The 13,323-nt window shown below is 45.4% G+C and overlaps 1 protein-coding gene across 1 annotated transcript; it reads left to right on the top strand.

The window, feature by feature from the left end:
• Positions 1-1,954: 1,954 nt before the first annotated feature.
• LOC311240540 (uncharacterized protein) lies at positions 1,955-5,129 on the top strand (the record flags this gene model as incomplete). The annotated part of the gene is made up of 5 exons (XM_084329119.1): positions 1,955-2,158; positions 2,571-2,671; positions 2,876-3,035; positions 3,403-3,526; positions 3,923-5,129. Exons 2-5 carry the CDS (start codon positions 2,579-2,581, stop codon positions 5,127-5,129), a joined length of 1,584 nt encoding a protein of 527 aa, XP_084185245.1. The 5' UTR covers positions 1,955-2,158; positions 2,571-2,578.
• Between the last annotated feature and the right edge of the window lie 8,194 nt (positions 5,130-13,323).

Genomic DNA, 13,323 nt, shown 5'->3' with positions numbered 1-13,323 from the left:
TATAGGGTACAGTTGTACTTATGAAGGACTGAGCCTACCGTTCTACTGAGGACATGTGGCTGTAACTTCGCAAGGTGAAAAGCTGAAATTGGTGTGTGTGTAAGAGATACGCACTCATTTGTGCTGTGCTAGGCTAGCTTGCAACCGGATAGCTTTCTACTGAACACAGGGAATTGGTATCTATCTTGTATGACTCTGGGGAAGACGGTAGGCGCATTCCTTTTTACGAGACATTTCACTCTGCAACCTTACTACAGTCGTGATTATTTGGAACGCTACGGTTCTAGTATGCAGGAGAGGTTGATTTGCTGCCCACCAACTCAAGCTTGCACTGCTAAAAATATGTGTGAGCACTATGTACTTTATTCATAACTCTTGCACACTTTGGTCTTAACCCCTTGAGGAACAGCAACCACACGGCGACAGGTCAGCATCATATAATTGTTAACGCGGTATTAACGTGTTATCGCCCGATTCTATTAATGCCATATATTTTTTTACTCACGATTAACTTTTAAGATTTTTTTTTTTTAACTAGACTTCACTCAGGTGTATTATTGATGCTCTCATTCATACCATGTTTGTTTCTGAAGTGTGTGTGTGTGTGAGAGAGATATAGAGAGAGAGGGGGGTGAGAGAGATGAGGAAGGGGCAAGAAATAGAGCTGGGAGAGTGTGATTAATCAGCCCTTGTGTGGGTGAATGTAACAAGTTCCTAACGTTTTCTTTCCCCTATTATTTCAAGCACACTTTATTCATTGTTTTAAATTATTATTTTCTTTTAAGTTATTTTGTGCATCACTCTGTTTTGAATTTGATGCAAATTTGCAATGCATGAGGGTCATCCTTTTGTGTTAAATGGCTGCATAAAGCAAGCATTTGTTGACTCGCATGTTGATAAGAGTATTAAAACTTGGAACTTGAAAAAGATCTGTTTAAGGTAGGGAAAAAATGCTATTAATTTGCGATTAATCGCGAGTTAACTATGGACAATCATGCGATTAATCGAGTTAAATATTTTAATCGATTGACAGCACCAATAATTATATAAGCCCTATTCCACGCGATTGGTTCTTACTTCTTCCACGCCCGGTATCCTATGTCCAATCCGAATGGGAATCGTTTTCCTGGGGGAGGAGCGGCCTGTCCAAACCATAGATATCTATATATCTATGGTCCAAACCCCCAACAAGGCACATGAACTATACTAGGGACTAGGCCATTTCTGCAGGACGCCCGGTGTTCAGAACACCGGCCGAGCACCTGTCTAATAAAAAAAATGTGCGATGGTGGAAACCAAATGTATCGATGGGAGGAATGCGATCTGTGATCATAATTTAACCTAATCTGTTATGCATGCAATGAAGGTTTGATAAATTGATGGATGTCGTTGACAGCTGATTAAAATTATGCAGTCGTGTTGCACTTATCCTGCAAATAGAAACATGACAAACGTCCTTGAAAATAGAGCAGCGAGTGCAATCGTCACACTTTAATAATGCATTAGGTTGACTGCCCATGCAATGAGAAAACAAAGGATTTCTGTGAAGTGAAACATAAACAAAGCCAAAGGACTTCGGCCATGTCAGATACAGGTTTTTGGGTGTCGGTGGGTGGATTGATTATTTATTTTTTATAAATGAAATGCCTCTGCAACAATAGTGTCAGGGAAATACGGTGCTCAATCAAAAGGTACGATTCATCACAATAATGTGCCGCCGAGGTCCTCTCGGGGCGAATTGATGATGGGGACAAATGGAGCGCGTGCACGAGTGCGCGTGGCAGAGTCCGTCACGGGCACCGATTGGCTGAAAATGACATCACATCCAACGGCACTATTCTTAGCGTCCAGAAAGAGCATTACCTCATCTGTTCCCCTCAGCAGGTATAGAGGCGCACAACAACAAATCCCAGCCACAGTCGCAGAAAGGACCAGGCAGGGGAAGGGACAGAACGACACGGAGTCCAGCTGGATTCGTTGCAAGATATTCGCTGTTCTTCTCTGCAAACACGGAATTTTACTGTGAATTCCGGAACGAGTTATTTTTTTTGCATTTGCTATCAAACGTTCATGGGTTGCATGATCCGGTTATAACATTTATCAAGCAAGTATTCAGCTGTGCATCATTTCCAGTTTTGGTCAAAGGAAATTCTCAACCGTAAGTATGAATCTAAAATAAACAAATGGTCCATAACTTTGCCCTGATTGTTATGGTAATGTGGCGAAAGATATGACGCAAAGTCTTACTGCAACAATGTATCATATCTCAATGTATCCAATCCATGCATATCAATGTATCGTTACTTTGTTGCAATGTTGATAACAAGTCTATTCGCTACATATGAATTGCATTACTTTGCATTATTTGCCATAGCCTATATACTTGCAACGTTTTGGAATCGTAAACATGTTGAAGGTACATTTGTGTCAAAGAAAAAAATATATAGATCTAGTAATAATAATAATAATAATAATAATAATAATAATAATAATAATAATAATAATAATAATAATAATAATAATAATAATAATAAAAAAGTTAATCACATGTTGGAATGTATTTGTCTCAGAAATAGAGATGGTGCTCTACAGAGAGAGGGACAACGAGCGGCCGCCGCTCTCCCTCATTCTGCCGCATTTGTACCTGGGAGCTGAGAGTGACGTTACGCAGGTAGCAGCAATCATCTTCAGTTGATAGCCCTCTTGAATTATATTAATCACACACAGTCACACGCACACATTACACACACACACATACCTCCCTGCATATGGTTATTGGGATCGCCCCCTGCATACCATACCCAAAAGAAAGGGTATTCCTTTCCTTTATGAAAATAATGAATGATTCATTCAGCTCCTTGTCTGGTATATGCAGGATTGCCTCGGTGCCCGGGGTATCGGCTACGTCTTGAGTGTGAGCCGCTGCAGCCCGCAGCCGACGTTCCTGCCTCGGTCACAGTACCTGCGCATCCCCATCGACGACTCTCTCCGAGACGACCTGCTGCCCTGGATCCCGCAGGCGCTGCGCTTCATCGGTGAGGATGGCGCTAATTACATCGCGTTTTCAGCGCAACAGCCTAGTAGTAGCCTATATACAAAACCAAATAATTTCACTCTGTGCTGTAAAAGTATGGCGGTGTGACAATAAAGATTCGAATTCATCACCACTGACCTTGCATGCTTGGCAGGAATTCTTGCAATTAGAAGAACATGTTTTGTATTATGCGTTTACATATAGAATATCAGTTTCCTATACACCTCTTGAGTTTACACTGTTGCTTGATTTTGCCTGGCACTCTAGTATAGTTTTACAACAATTACACAACATTGACGTCAATTATCTCTTACTCCCTCTCTCTCTACTATCTGAATCTCTCTCTCTCTACTATCTCTCTCTCTCAGATGGGGCCATGTCTTCTGGTGGTTCAGTGCTGGTTCACTGTGCTGCAGGAATCTCTCGCTCCCCTGCCCTGGCTGTGGCCTACATTATGTATAGCTTGGGAATGGACCTTGACCATGCCTACAGGTAGGTAGGGCCGGGGGGAGGTGTGTGTGTGTGTGTGTGCGCGTGCATGTAGTATACCATTGTGTGTATGCATAGGAATATATATATTTATTCAACCTACTCTGTGAGTTGTATGTGACATTGGAGATACTCTCTAATGTCACATACAACTGTGGGGTGCACGAATGGTATGCGACATTAGAGAGTATGAATGGGGTGTGGCATTGAATGGGGTTGACATTAGAGGTGTGGCATTAGAGTATAGAATGGGGTGTGACAGAGAGTAAGAATTGGGCGTGACATTAGAGAGTATGAATGGGGTGTGACATTAGAGAGTATGAATGGGGTGTGACATTAGAGAATAAGAACTGTGGAACTAGAGCCTGACCTCATCTCGTTTTTCCCCTCATCTCAAAGGTTTGTAAAAGAGCGCAGACCCTCCATCTCGCCAAACTTTAACTTCCTGGGCCAACTGCAGCTTTTCCAGGGCACGCTCAGTCAGAAAGCCTCCGACGGTAACCCCATCATCCGGTCAAGCAAATCTCTGGACACGAGCCTGCAGTCTGCCAATGAAAACATAAACCGCTATTCCACGGGCCTGCTGTCCACCAATCAGAGCGTAAATTATCAGGGCAACTGTGTTACTAATGATTTTACAGCGGGCGAGAAAGTGTGCGGTGAGAATTCGTATCACAGTGCAGACAAAGTAGAGCCCAGATATTCCCGTTCAGGTGAAACTGTGAACAATTCCACTTTGTCAGGAAACCTGCAGCACGAACAGAGGAATCCCTCGCCACTGATGCTGTCTCTTTCTGGCAAACTCAGGACTCTCACCCTCACACTCAACCAGAACCAAAGGGAAGCCCAGGTGCCTAGAGAGGCAGCGCTCCCGAGGCCAGATGAGCCAGCTACACCTGTACCAAAGCCCATGCAGTTACTAATCCCAACAGGCCACGCTTCTCTGTCAGAGAAACGCAAGAGCCTCACCCTCTCCTTGTCCCCAATGGGAAGCATTTCCCCCACCGACCTACAGAGAAGCCCCTTGAGCAACTATACTAACAGTGTTGCTAACCAACTGTCAGCATGCACAGCCAATTCCAAAACTGTCCAGAGGAGGGAGATGGGAGCCGAGTGTGAAGCAAAGAGGCACAGCAGCAAGCCTTCAGTGAGCGTCGACTCCTCCGCTCAGGCTGAGGCGAAGCAGATGGTGATGAGTTCATCCCGCACCAAGACCGCCAGGCCGTCTCACGGTGGTTCATCCCAAGCCATGGTGAGGGGAGAGAGAGAGGGGAGGGCCCGGGGGAAGAGGAACGGAAGCTGCCCGCACGGCGCGAGGAAGAAGGAGACGGGGAGGGATCGCAGTGGAGGGAAGGGTGACGGACAGCACGGCAGCTGTAGCAAGAGCCGGTGCAGTGCCGTGGTGGACCAGCAGCCGGCACCAGAGAGCAAGCCGGCCCCGTCTGCCGTGGAGGCCGAGGAGAGTTCGGTGGAGGACCAGGGGTCCCTGTCCCCTCTCAACCTAACTGTCAACAAGCTGCTGGGCTGGGGCGAGAGAATGCTCATGGGGGTGCTGCTTGGACCCCGAATTAAAATGGGACAGGCCGCGCTGCCGTACAGGTGCTAGTGGGGGAAACTATGGCTAACAGGAGAACTGAGGGGTGGGAGGATATTGCTTGTGAGGACTGTGGAAAGGGCCTGAACTCATGAAGTGTGTGTGTGTGTGTGTGTGTGTGTGTGTGTGTGTGTGTGTGTGTGTGTGTGTGTGTGTGTGTGTGTGTGTGTGTGTGTGTGTGTGTGTGTGTGTGTGTGTGTGTGTGTGTGTGTGTGTGTGTGTGTGTGTGTGTGTGTGTGTGTGTGTGTGTGTGTGTGTGTGTGTGTGTGTGTGTGTGACCCATCTGAAGAACCAAACTGCATGTATAACATTTGTATTGTCTATGACCTTTGACCCTGTGCTCATCAGGAGCTCAGAAGGAATGCTTTGTCTAATGCCTATTTATTTGTTGTTGACTTGATTATGAAGCAGATTATGCCCACTATTACTTGCATAATAGTCTTGATCCTCTCCATCTCTTATTTATTGGCTGACGTCGGTCAAGTGTTTGTCATGTTATTTATATGATGCAAATATTTTGAGGATGGTATTTTAGCACTATGGCTTGTAATGAGATCCCAGTGTTCATTAAAGATGACTTATTTTAATCTGCCCAAGCCTTGTCTTTTGTCTGTTGCTATTCCACTATACCACTTGCTATTCAAGGTGTTCGTATATCCAGTATAATGATTTCAAAATATTAACTTCAACCACATGTAAAGACCTGTTTTGTAGAATTACATTCGTCTCATGTTGACCATGTCAGATGGAACCTCATAATTCCAAGATAAGGATTTATGCCTTGACTACCTTCACTACAACTGCCTTACACTGTAATCATGCTCAATAACACTATACCGTATAAGTATATATATATATATGTGTCTATATCTGCCTTATATTCCTGTTTATATATATTATATATTCCAGCTGAATTTCCCTCTGGATAAATAAAGTATTTCTATTCTATTTATAGTGTGGGGCACCTGGCCTAGCTGGAGGCAAGTTAAACCAACAATTAAAAATAAGAAGACCCCAATTATATTTATTGTGAGGGGAATGGGAGTGTGGGAGACGTAACGCAACACAAATCCTTCCCGTCCGGGGTATTGGCTTCACCTGGCCTAAATAGAGAAAGTAGAGGAGACACGGTGAGGGTTTAAGCCAGGCTCTGGTCCTTCTATAGTCTTTAGACAGAAAAAACTAAGTATCCAGGTCCTCCAACACTCAGGTGTGGCAAAGTAATCCTCTTCATATTTAAAGTTTTTATTTTTCACAAGCAAGACAATACATACATGACAAGACAAACTAAGACAAAAATAATAATAATAATAATAACAACAAGGGGGGGGGGGGGGGTTGCAGAGTGTTACAAAGGTTCAGTAGTACACAAACATTCAAGATAGTGATCTAATAAAGTTCCAGGGACCTAGAAGGCCATCGGGCCTATCACTTTCTTGAAGAGATAGAGCAGCCTGTTCCATTGATATCAAGTCCATGTTCAGTTCTCCAAACTGAAGCAGTTCAGTTTGCGTTCTTTCCAGTTCATTAAAATAATCCTCTTGATAATCTTCCCCAATTCTGCACAGTCTTTACACGTAATATAGTTTTCCATCTTCAAGTCAAACATTTAAAGGACAATGCCCAGCATTTACTCGCGACCCAAGGGTGGGGGGGTTATTTCCAGGGGTGGTGGAGAGCTCCTTCTGCATGACCGTCGTCTAGAGTCTCCCCGTTCTTGCTGTTTGCCCCTGCTTAAAACCCCACCAGTTAATTGGTGTTGCAGCTCACCTGTTCCACAGTGTGAGCAGGTAATTGGGGAGGTACCTGCCCTCAATTACCTTCCCCAGTGGCCTGGTTTGGGGGAAGGGTCTCTGATGTAGGCCATTTCCCTCTGCCAGAAACACAGGGGTGCCACAATATAAATATATATATATTCCTGTTTATATAGACACTGTATACTACATCCAGTGTTTCCCCTGAAAAAAAATTCAACAACGGTGCTGTGCTGCGCGCACTCTGCCGGAATCCATATTAGCGCACGCTCAGGGCCGTAGCCAGGGTTTAGAAATTAGGGAGGTCCATTTATTTTTTTTGGCCCAGACCGGCCCACTATAATCGGTCGGACACCACCCAGCCAGGGTTTAGAAATTAGGGAGGTCCATTTCTGGCTTGACTAGACATTAAGGAGAGAGAGAGATGATTACAATGAACTGGTACATTCAGGTCCAGAATTGTTGGAATTCCCTGACAAAGATGTGCAAAAAGCTGTACAATTTAAACAATACCATACTGGTAATGAGCAAATAGTTGTTTATTCAATTAATGCATGGAGCTGTTCCATTTTATACTAACTTCATTAATTCATTCATTTGGTACTAACTACTCAGTTCATACAGATTTCAAGTATCCAAATATCAATGATGAATATTGCATAAGGTTTACACAGTTATCACCCGTTTGTTTTATATTCATGCTTAGGAGTAAGTTAGATCTTTGTATGTGAGTTATATGGCAATTAAATCAATGGTGTGCTTGTTTGTTACAGCCGGCCACTAGGGGGCAGCGTCTCATTAGTAGTGCTGATCACTGTGACGGTCACTCACAGTAACCTGGGCTTATTTTAGCCAACGCGATGCTCACCAAATAACATTATAATTAATATTATTATCGACATCACCATGGCAGAGATGGCACACACAAACTACCTCAGGTTCCTCCAGCTCACCGTCCCTCGTCGGCCCTTCTGCCTGGCTGGCTACCTGAGGCTGTGTTGAACTTGTTGCTGCACCTGCACTAGTATTATTGTGGATGACGACGTTGAAGCAGCAAACATGTCTGTGATTTTATTATATTTTTCAGCATCCATCCACCTCTAGTTTTCAGATTTTTTCTGCCGGCAGTTTATCCATTTTTCCTGTTTCCGCATCTGTTCTTCTAACACGAGAAACAGGTGAGAGAGGGGGGGGCTTATTAAGAGATGTGATTGGGCCGCAGCACACATAATGAGCCGCTGTTCCCAGCCTAGTGGGGGAGGGGCTTAGTAAGAGATGTGATTATTGGGCCGGCCGAGTGTCAGTCAGTACCAAATGGGCCGGTCGTTGACCAAACGGCCCACTCGCAAATAGTTAACGAGGTCCGGACCTCGGTGACCTCATAGCTGGCTACGGCCATGCGCACGCTGCCAGAGAAATAACTTAAAACTACCTTAGAATTGGGGGGGCGGAGCTTGGCGATTATGGAGTAGACGTGTTTCACGTGAGCTCCCTTCTACCGTGCGGAATATACGTTTTTCCCCATTAGTCTTTATTTTATTTTTATTTGTTTTTTGTCTGCTTGTTAAGTCGTCAAGTTTCAACTACTGTCGTCAACTTTTTTCGACTTTCTGTGATGTCGGTGGTGGAAACCAGATCCATGAGCGCTCCAGCCAGAAAACCACCACCGGGCCTGGCCGCACCATCGCCCGGTGTCGGGGAGATAAGCGAAGCTGTGCTCTCGGTCATGACCAAGCTCCATGCAGAATCTGAGACACGCTTTGCTGAAACACAAAGAAAAGTGCTGGCGGATTTTTGTGATAACCTTCATCGAGAGATATCAGAGGAAATAAGGTTGGCGGTCGTCCCGTTGATAGACAAGATGGAGTCGCTGCACGCTGTCTCCTCGGCTAATGCTATCGAACTAGCTGCGCTAACGACGGAGGCCTCATTACAGGGCGAGAAGATGGCGGATCTGGAGCTCTCCCTGCTGGCTAGGCAGGCCGAAGTTGCCAAACTACAGTCGGTAATTGTGGAAATACAGTCCCGGGAGAGACGCTACAACATCAGGATTGTTGGAGTACCGGAGAGCAGCGGGGAAGGCCGTCTCTCTGAGACCATGCCGGAATTGCTGCAAGTAATACTGGGGAATGACGTCCTCCCCCCCCCCTCCCGTATGTGAATCGGCCTACAGAGCGGGCAGGACCACTCCTGGAGTGAACAAGGAACCGAGGCCCATCATTGTCAAGCTGAACAGGCTACAGCAGAGAGAACTCATCATGCGGTCGGCTCGTGCCAGAAGGGGTAATCTAAGGCTGGGCGATCACAAAGTGGCCATTTTCGAAGACTTTACGCCGGAGGTTCAAGCACAGAGAGGCGAATACAAAGTGGTCCTGTCCAAGCTATGGAAACTAGGCCTGAGGCCCACACTATTCGCTCCTGCGAAATTATCTGTGTTGGATAAGGTCGATGGTCGGCGTTCATTTTGGTCGTTGGCTAAAGCGAAGGAATATCTCGAGGGGATAGCCGAGACTGTAGCTTGATATCTATGACGGGTGAGTGACTTGGCGATGTGGGCCTGAATACATTGATAGGGCCGGCTATTCATGCTGTCATGCCTAGACATGCTAACTGTCCACTGCCCATCCAACTAGCGGGGCTTCCCAATGACTTCTGTTACTTGCTAATGCTGACCTCATGGTCGTACTTGTGTATCGCCTCTTTGGAAGCTAACGAGCTAGCTGAACAATGTACATAACAGACTCTAACGTGCTATCTGGATTCATCACTAGTTTACGCGCTAGCCTCGGGCTAGCTAGCGGGCTGCGTCTAACGTCTGCGCTGAGACATTCGAGACCCGTTAATATTTACGTACTTTGGTTGTTGTTGCTGTTTAAGTGTCATCGGTTCGCACAATTCAACGGTGATCGGGTCCTTAACTAACTTCTTGTATTATTTTATTTTTATATCCAGGCTGTTTTGAGCTTTGGGCTCCGGTAGGAGAAGATCGGTTGAATATATATATAAACAATATATGATAACAGGTTGTGTCAGGTATTGCTTATTACCATCCCCGGGTTAATGAATGTGTTTAATTCTATTCTTACAAAGGTTATGTCATTCCAGCCGTTGTTCCTGATCAGAGGGGCACTTACAGGTGTGCACTTTGACCATAACCCCACTTTTTTCCCTTTCTTATTATTGTCGTTGTTTAAATGACATCTGTTTGCACAATTTACCTGTGATCCGATCCTGCCTTAGACTATCTGCTGGTATACTTTAATTTAATTTTGTTTTGAATTTTCCTTTATCCATTTGTGCTATAACATTGCGACGTTGATGCGCAGACTTGGAAGTAGATGGTTGCAGGGTTGATGTTGAGTTATTATATAATAATGGCTATTTTTTCCATTATAGTTATCTCATGTTAGGGCCAAGGCTCACGGTGGTTTTCGACCGATATCTTTATTGAAACAATATATGATAACAGGTTGTGTCAGGTATTGCTTATTACCATTCCCGGGTTAATGAATGTGTTTAATTCTATTCTTACATAGGTTATGTCATTCCAACCGTTGTGCCTGTTCAGAGGGGCTGTTACAGGTGTGCACTTTGACCATAACCCCCTTTTTTCCCTTTCTTATTATTGTCGTTGTTTAAATGACATCTGTTTGCACAATTTACCTGTGATCTGATCCTGCCTTAGACTATCTGCTGGTATGCTTTAATTTAATTTTGTTTTGAATTTTCCTTTATCCATTTGTGCTATAACATTGCGACGTTGATGCGCAGACTCGGAAATAGATGGTTGCAGGGGTGATGTTGAGTTATTATATAATAATGGCTATTTTTTCCATTATGGTTATCTCATGTTAGGGCCAAGGCTCAGGTGGTTTTCGACCGATATCTTTATTGAATTTTATTTTTATTATTATTTGTGTTTATTGGACTAGTGGGGGTTTAATCAGGGGTTTATCTAGAGGGGGGTCGGAGTGGGGAGCGTCTTATTGGATCCATGACTCCAGTGGGAAATGATAGGAAGATGACCATTGTAACTGAGGGGTACAATTCCCTGACTGTATTACTAGATATGATACTTACTACCACTACCTTTGTACTTAATATTCGGCCACCCAGTACTCGGCATAAATATATTATGATAAACACTCTCACGTAGATGAAACGGATCCAACACAAATGTACGAAGTCGAAGTATGTATTTATTACTACACAGCAATGGTGTGTAGAGCAAGCACTTAATCACTTAATTACATTTATGAATTGAAATAGTATGCACTTTTATGGCAAAGAGTATTCGTCGGTATATCAATAGAGAATGTCCAATCTCTGATGGCGCAGGTGGTAAATATACGACCTGGAATAGTTAAGGAATAACAGCAATGATACTTTAATGATTATAGAACTGGATACACTAGGGGGGTTAATCCGGTCGCTTGTAAGACAACAGGAGTAGGAGGGGGGGGGGGTAGAGTCTGGCTGCCTCGTCCGGCCAAGGGTATCCTGGGTGAACCCACAGTTGTGCAGCTCGGTGCGCCAGCGATCCTTGGACCACAGATGAAAGCAGGTGGACTCTCTGTGAGCCGGCTCTCTCCGGTCCACGGGGGAGAGACGTGAAGCGACCTCGTCTTGCAGAGCGTCTCCTCACCTTGCGTCCTCTCCAGGGGGGGGGGTTCCAACACACGGCAGTGTCGGGGGTCTTTATCCATGGAATAATCACTGTACACAAAGCATAATCCGTGCCTGGGAAGGCGGGCTGTCGTCGGTAGAATAATCCGGTATACAGGTCCACTCGCTCGTCGGCTCTGGGGCTCCTCGGATGCAGTCTCACATGGGGTCGACCATCCTGGATAAGCAGCCAGTTCTCTGCCCGAAACGATGGGGTACTGACTACGGTAGTATTCTCACCGCACGAAGCACTATATATTAACAGACTATTATTAGCTTAATAGACTACGTCCAACTCGACGATATAGTGCCAAATATGACTATTCAAATATTAATATACACGATGTCTCAATACCGATGGTAGGCCGAACTTGGCCTTACTCCCACACGTGGCGTCGCGGGGAGGCTTTACGTCTGTGACTCTATTGGAGGGTAAGAAACTGGACTGAAAAGGAAGTCCTACTTTAGTAGCGCAGTATATATACGCACTATGAACAAATAGTCCCATTAGTGGTGCGGTAGCCAGATTCCTACGCGGAACTAGGACTTGTTCGTACATGTTGAGCGGTACGTTTGAACTGGGTCTGGGGGGTATGGCAGCCTGGCACCAAGGTCTCGACCAATAGTAGAATGGAGACTATTATGGGATGTTCAGTAGGCTAGAATGGATATTCAATGCATATTGTACAAGGAATATACAAGGGATATCAGGGAATATTAGAGAATATACAAATACAATTAAATATATATATATAAATAAATATATATATTCGGTTTAATCTGGCCCTTCACAACAGCCACCCCCTGATTGGTCCCAGACCTAATCAGTTAAGCAGAGACAGATTAATCGCGTTGTCTATTTACACATAAGGGTTTGCTGTAGGGGTCAGTCAACTTCACAAAGTCATAGGGTTATAGGGTCATGGTCATCATCGATTGTGTCTGGGAGTCGGGGCAGTTCTATGAGCCTCGCCACGGGACGGGTGTAAGTGCGACCCTGGACAAGCACTTCAGCTGCTCGGACCTTGCCGTCGGCACCGGTGATCACTTTGCTTACGCGGCCGGCCGGCCACATAGCTCTGGGCAGTGATTGATCAATAATCATGACGACTGTTCCTTCTGTCAAATTGTCTCTCTCCTTTACCCACTTCTGGCGGGTCTGTAGAGACGGTAGGTAGTGCAGTAGGAAACTGCTCCAAAACTTGTCGGCTAATACTTGGCTGTACCTCCACATTCGTCGGCCGTTCGCTTCTTCAGGCCGGTACATTGTCTGGGGTAACGCGGGATCTAGCCGCCCCATCAGGAGTGTGTTGGGGGTAACTGGGTCGATATCCGCCACATCGCTGGAGACGTAGCCGAGGGGCTTAGAGTTCATTACTCCCTCAATCTCCGTGAGGACTGTCATTAGGACTTCTTCCGCCACAGTCTGGGCCCCAAGTACTGCGTACAGGGCTGTCTTTATGGAACGCACTTCCCGTTCCCAAGTACCACCGAAGTGGGGTGCGTTTGGGGGGTTGAATTGGAAGTCAATCTGTGCTGGAGCGAGGTGGGTCTTAAGTTCTGGGCCCATAGCTTGGAAGCTCTCTCTCAGCTCTCTTTCGCCGCCTTTGAAGTTTGTCCCATGATCGGACAATAGTGTAGACGGTCTTCCTTTCCGTGATGTGAATCTACGGAAGGCCATAAGGAATGAGTCTGTGCTCATGGTCGGGAGAAGCTCGATGTGTATCGCTCTGGTGGTCATGCATTTGAATACAATACCCCACCGCTTCTCGGTTCCTCTTCCTTTC

The sequence above is a fragment of the Notolepis coatsorum genome, assembly GCF_963971535.1.
Source record: "Notolepis coatsorum genome assembly, chromosome: 14".
Classification (NCBI taxonomy): domain Eukaryota; kingdom Metazoa; phylum Chordata; class Actinopteri; order Aulopiformes; family Paralepididae; genus Notolepis; species Notolepis coatsorum.
This window is presented reverse-complemented; position numbering and strand designations above follow the sequence as displayed.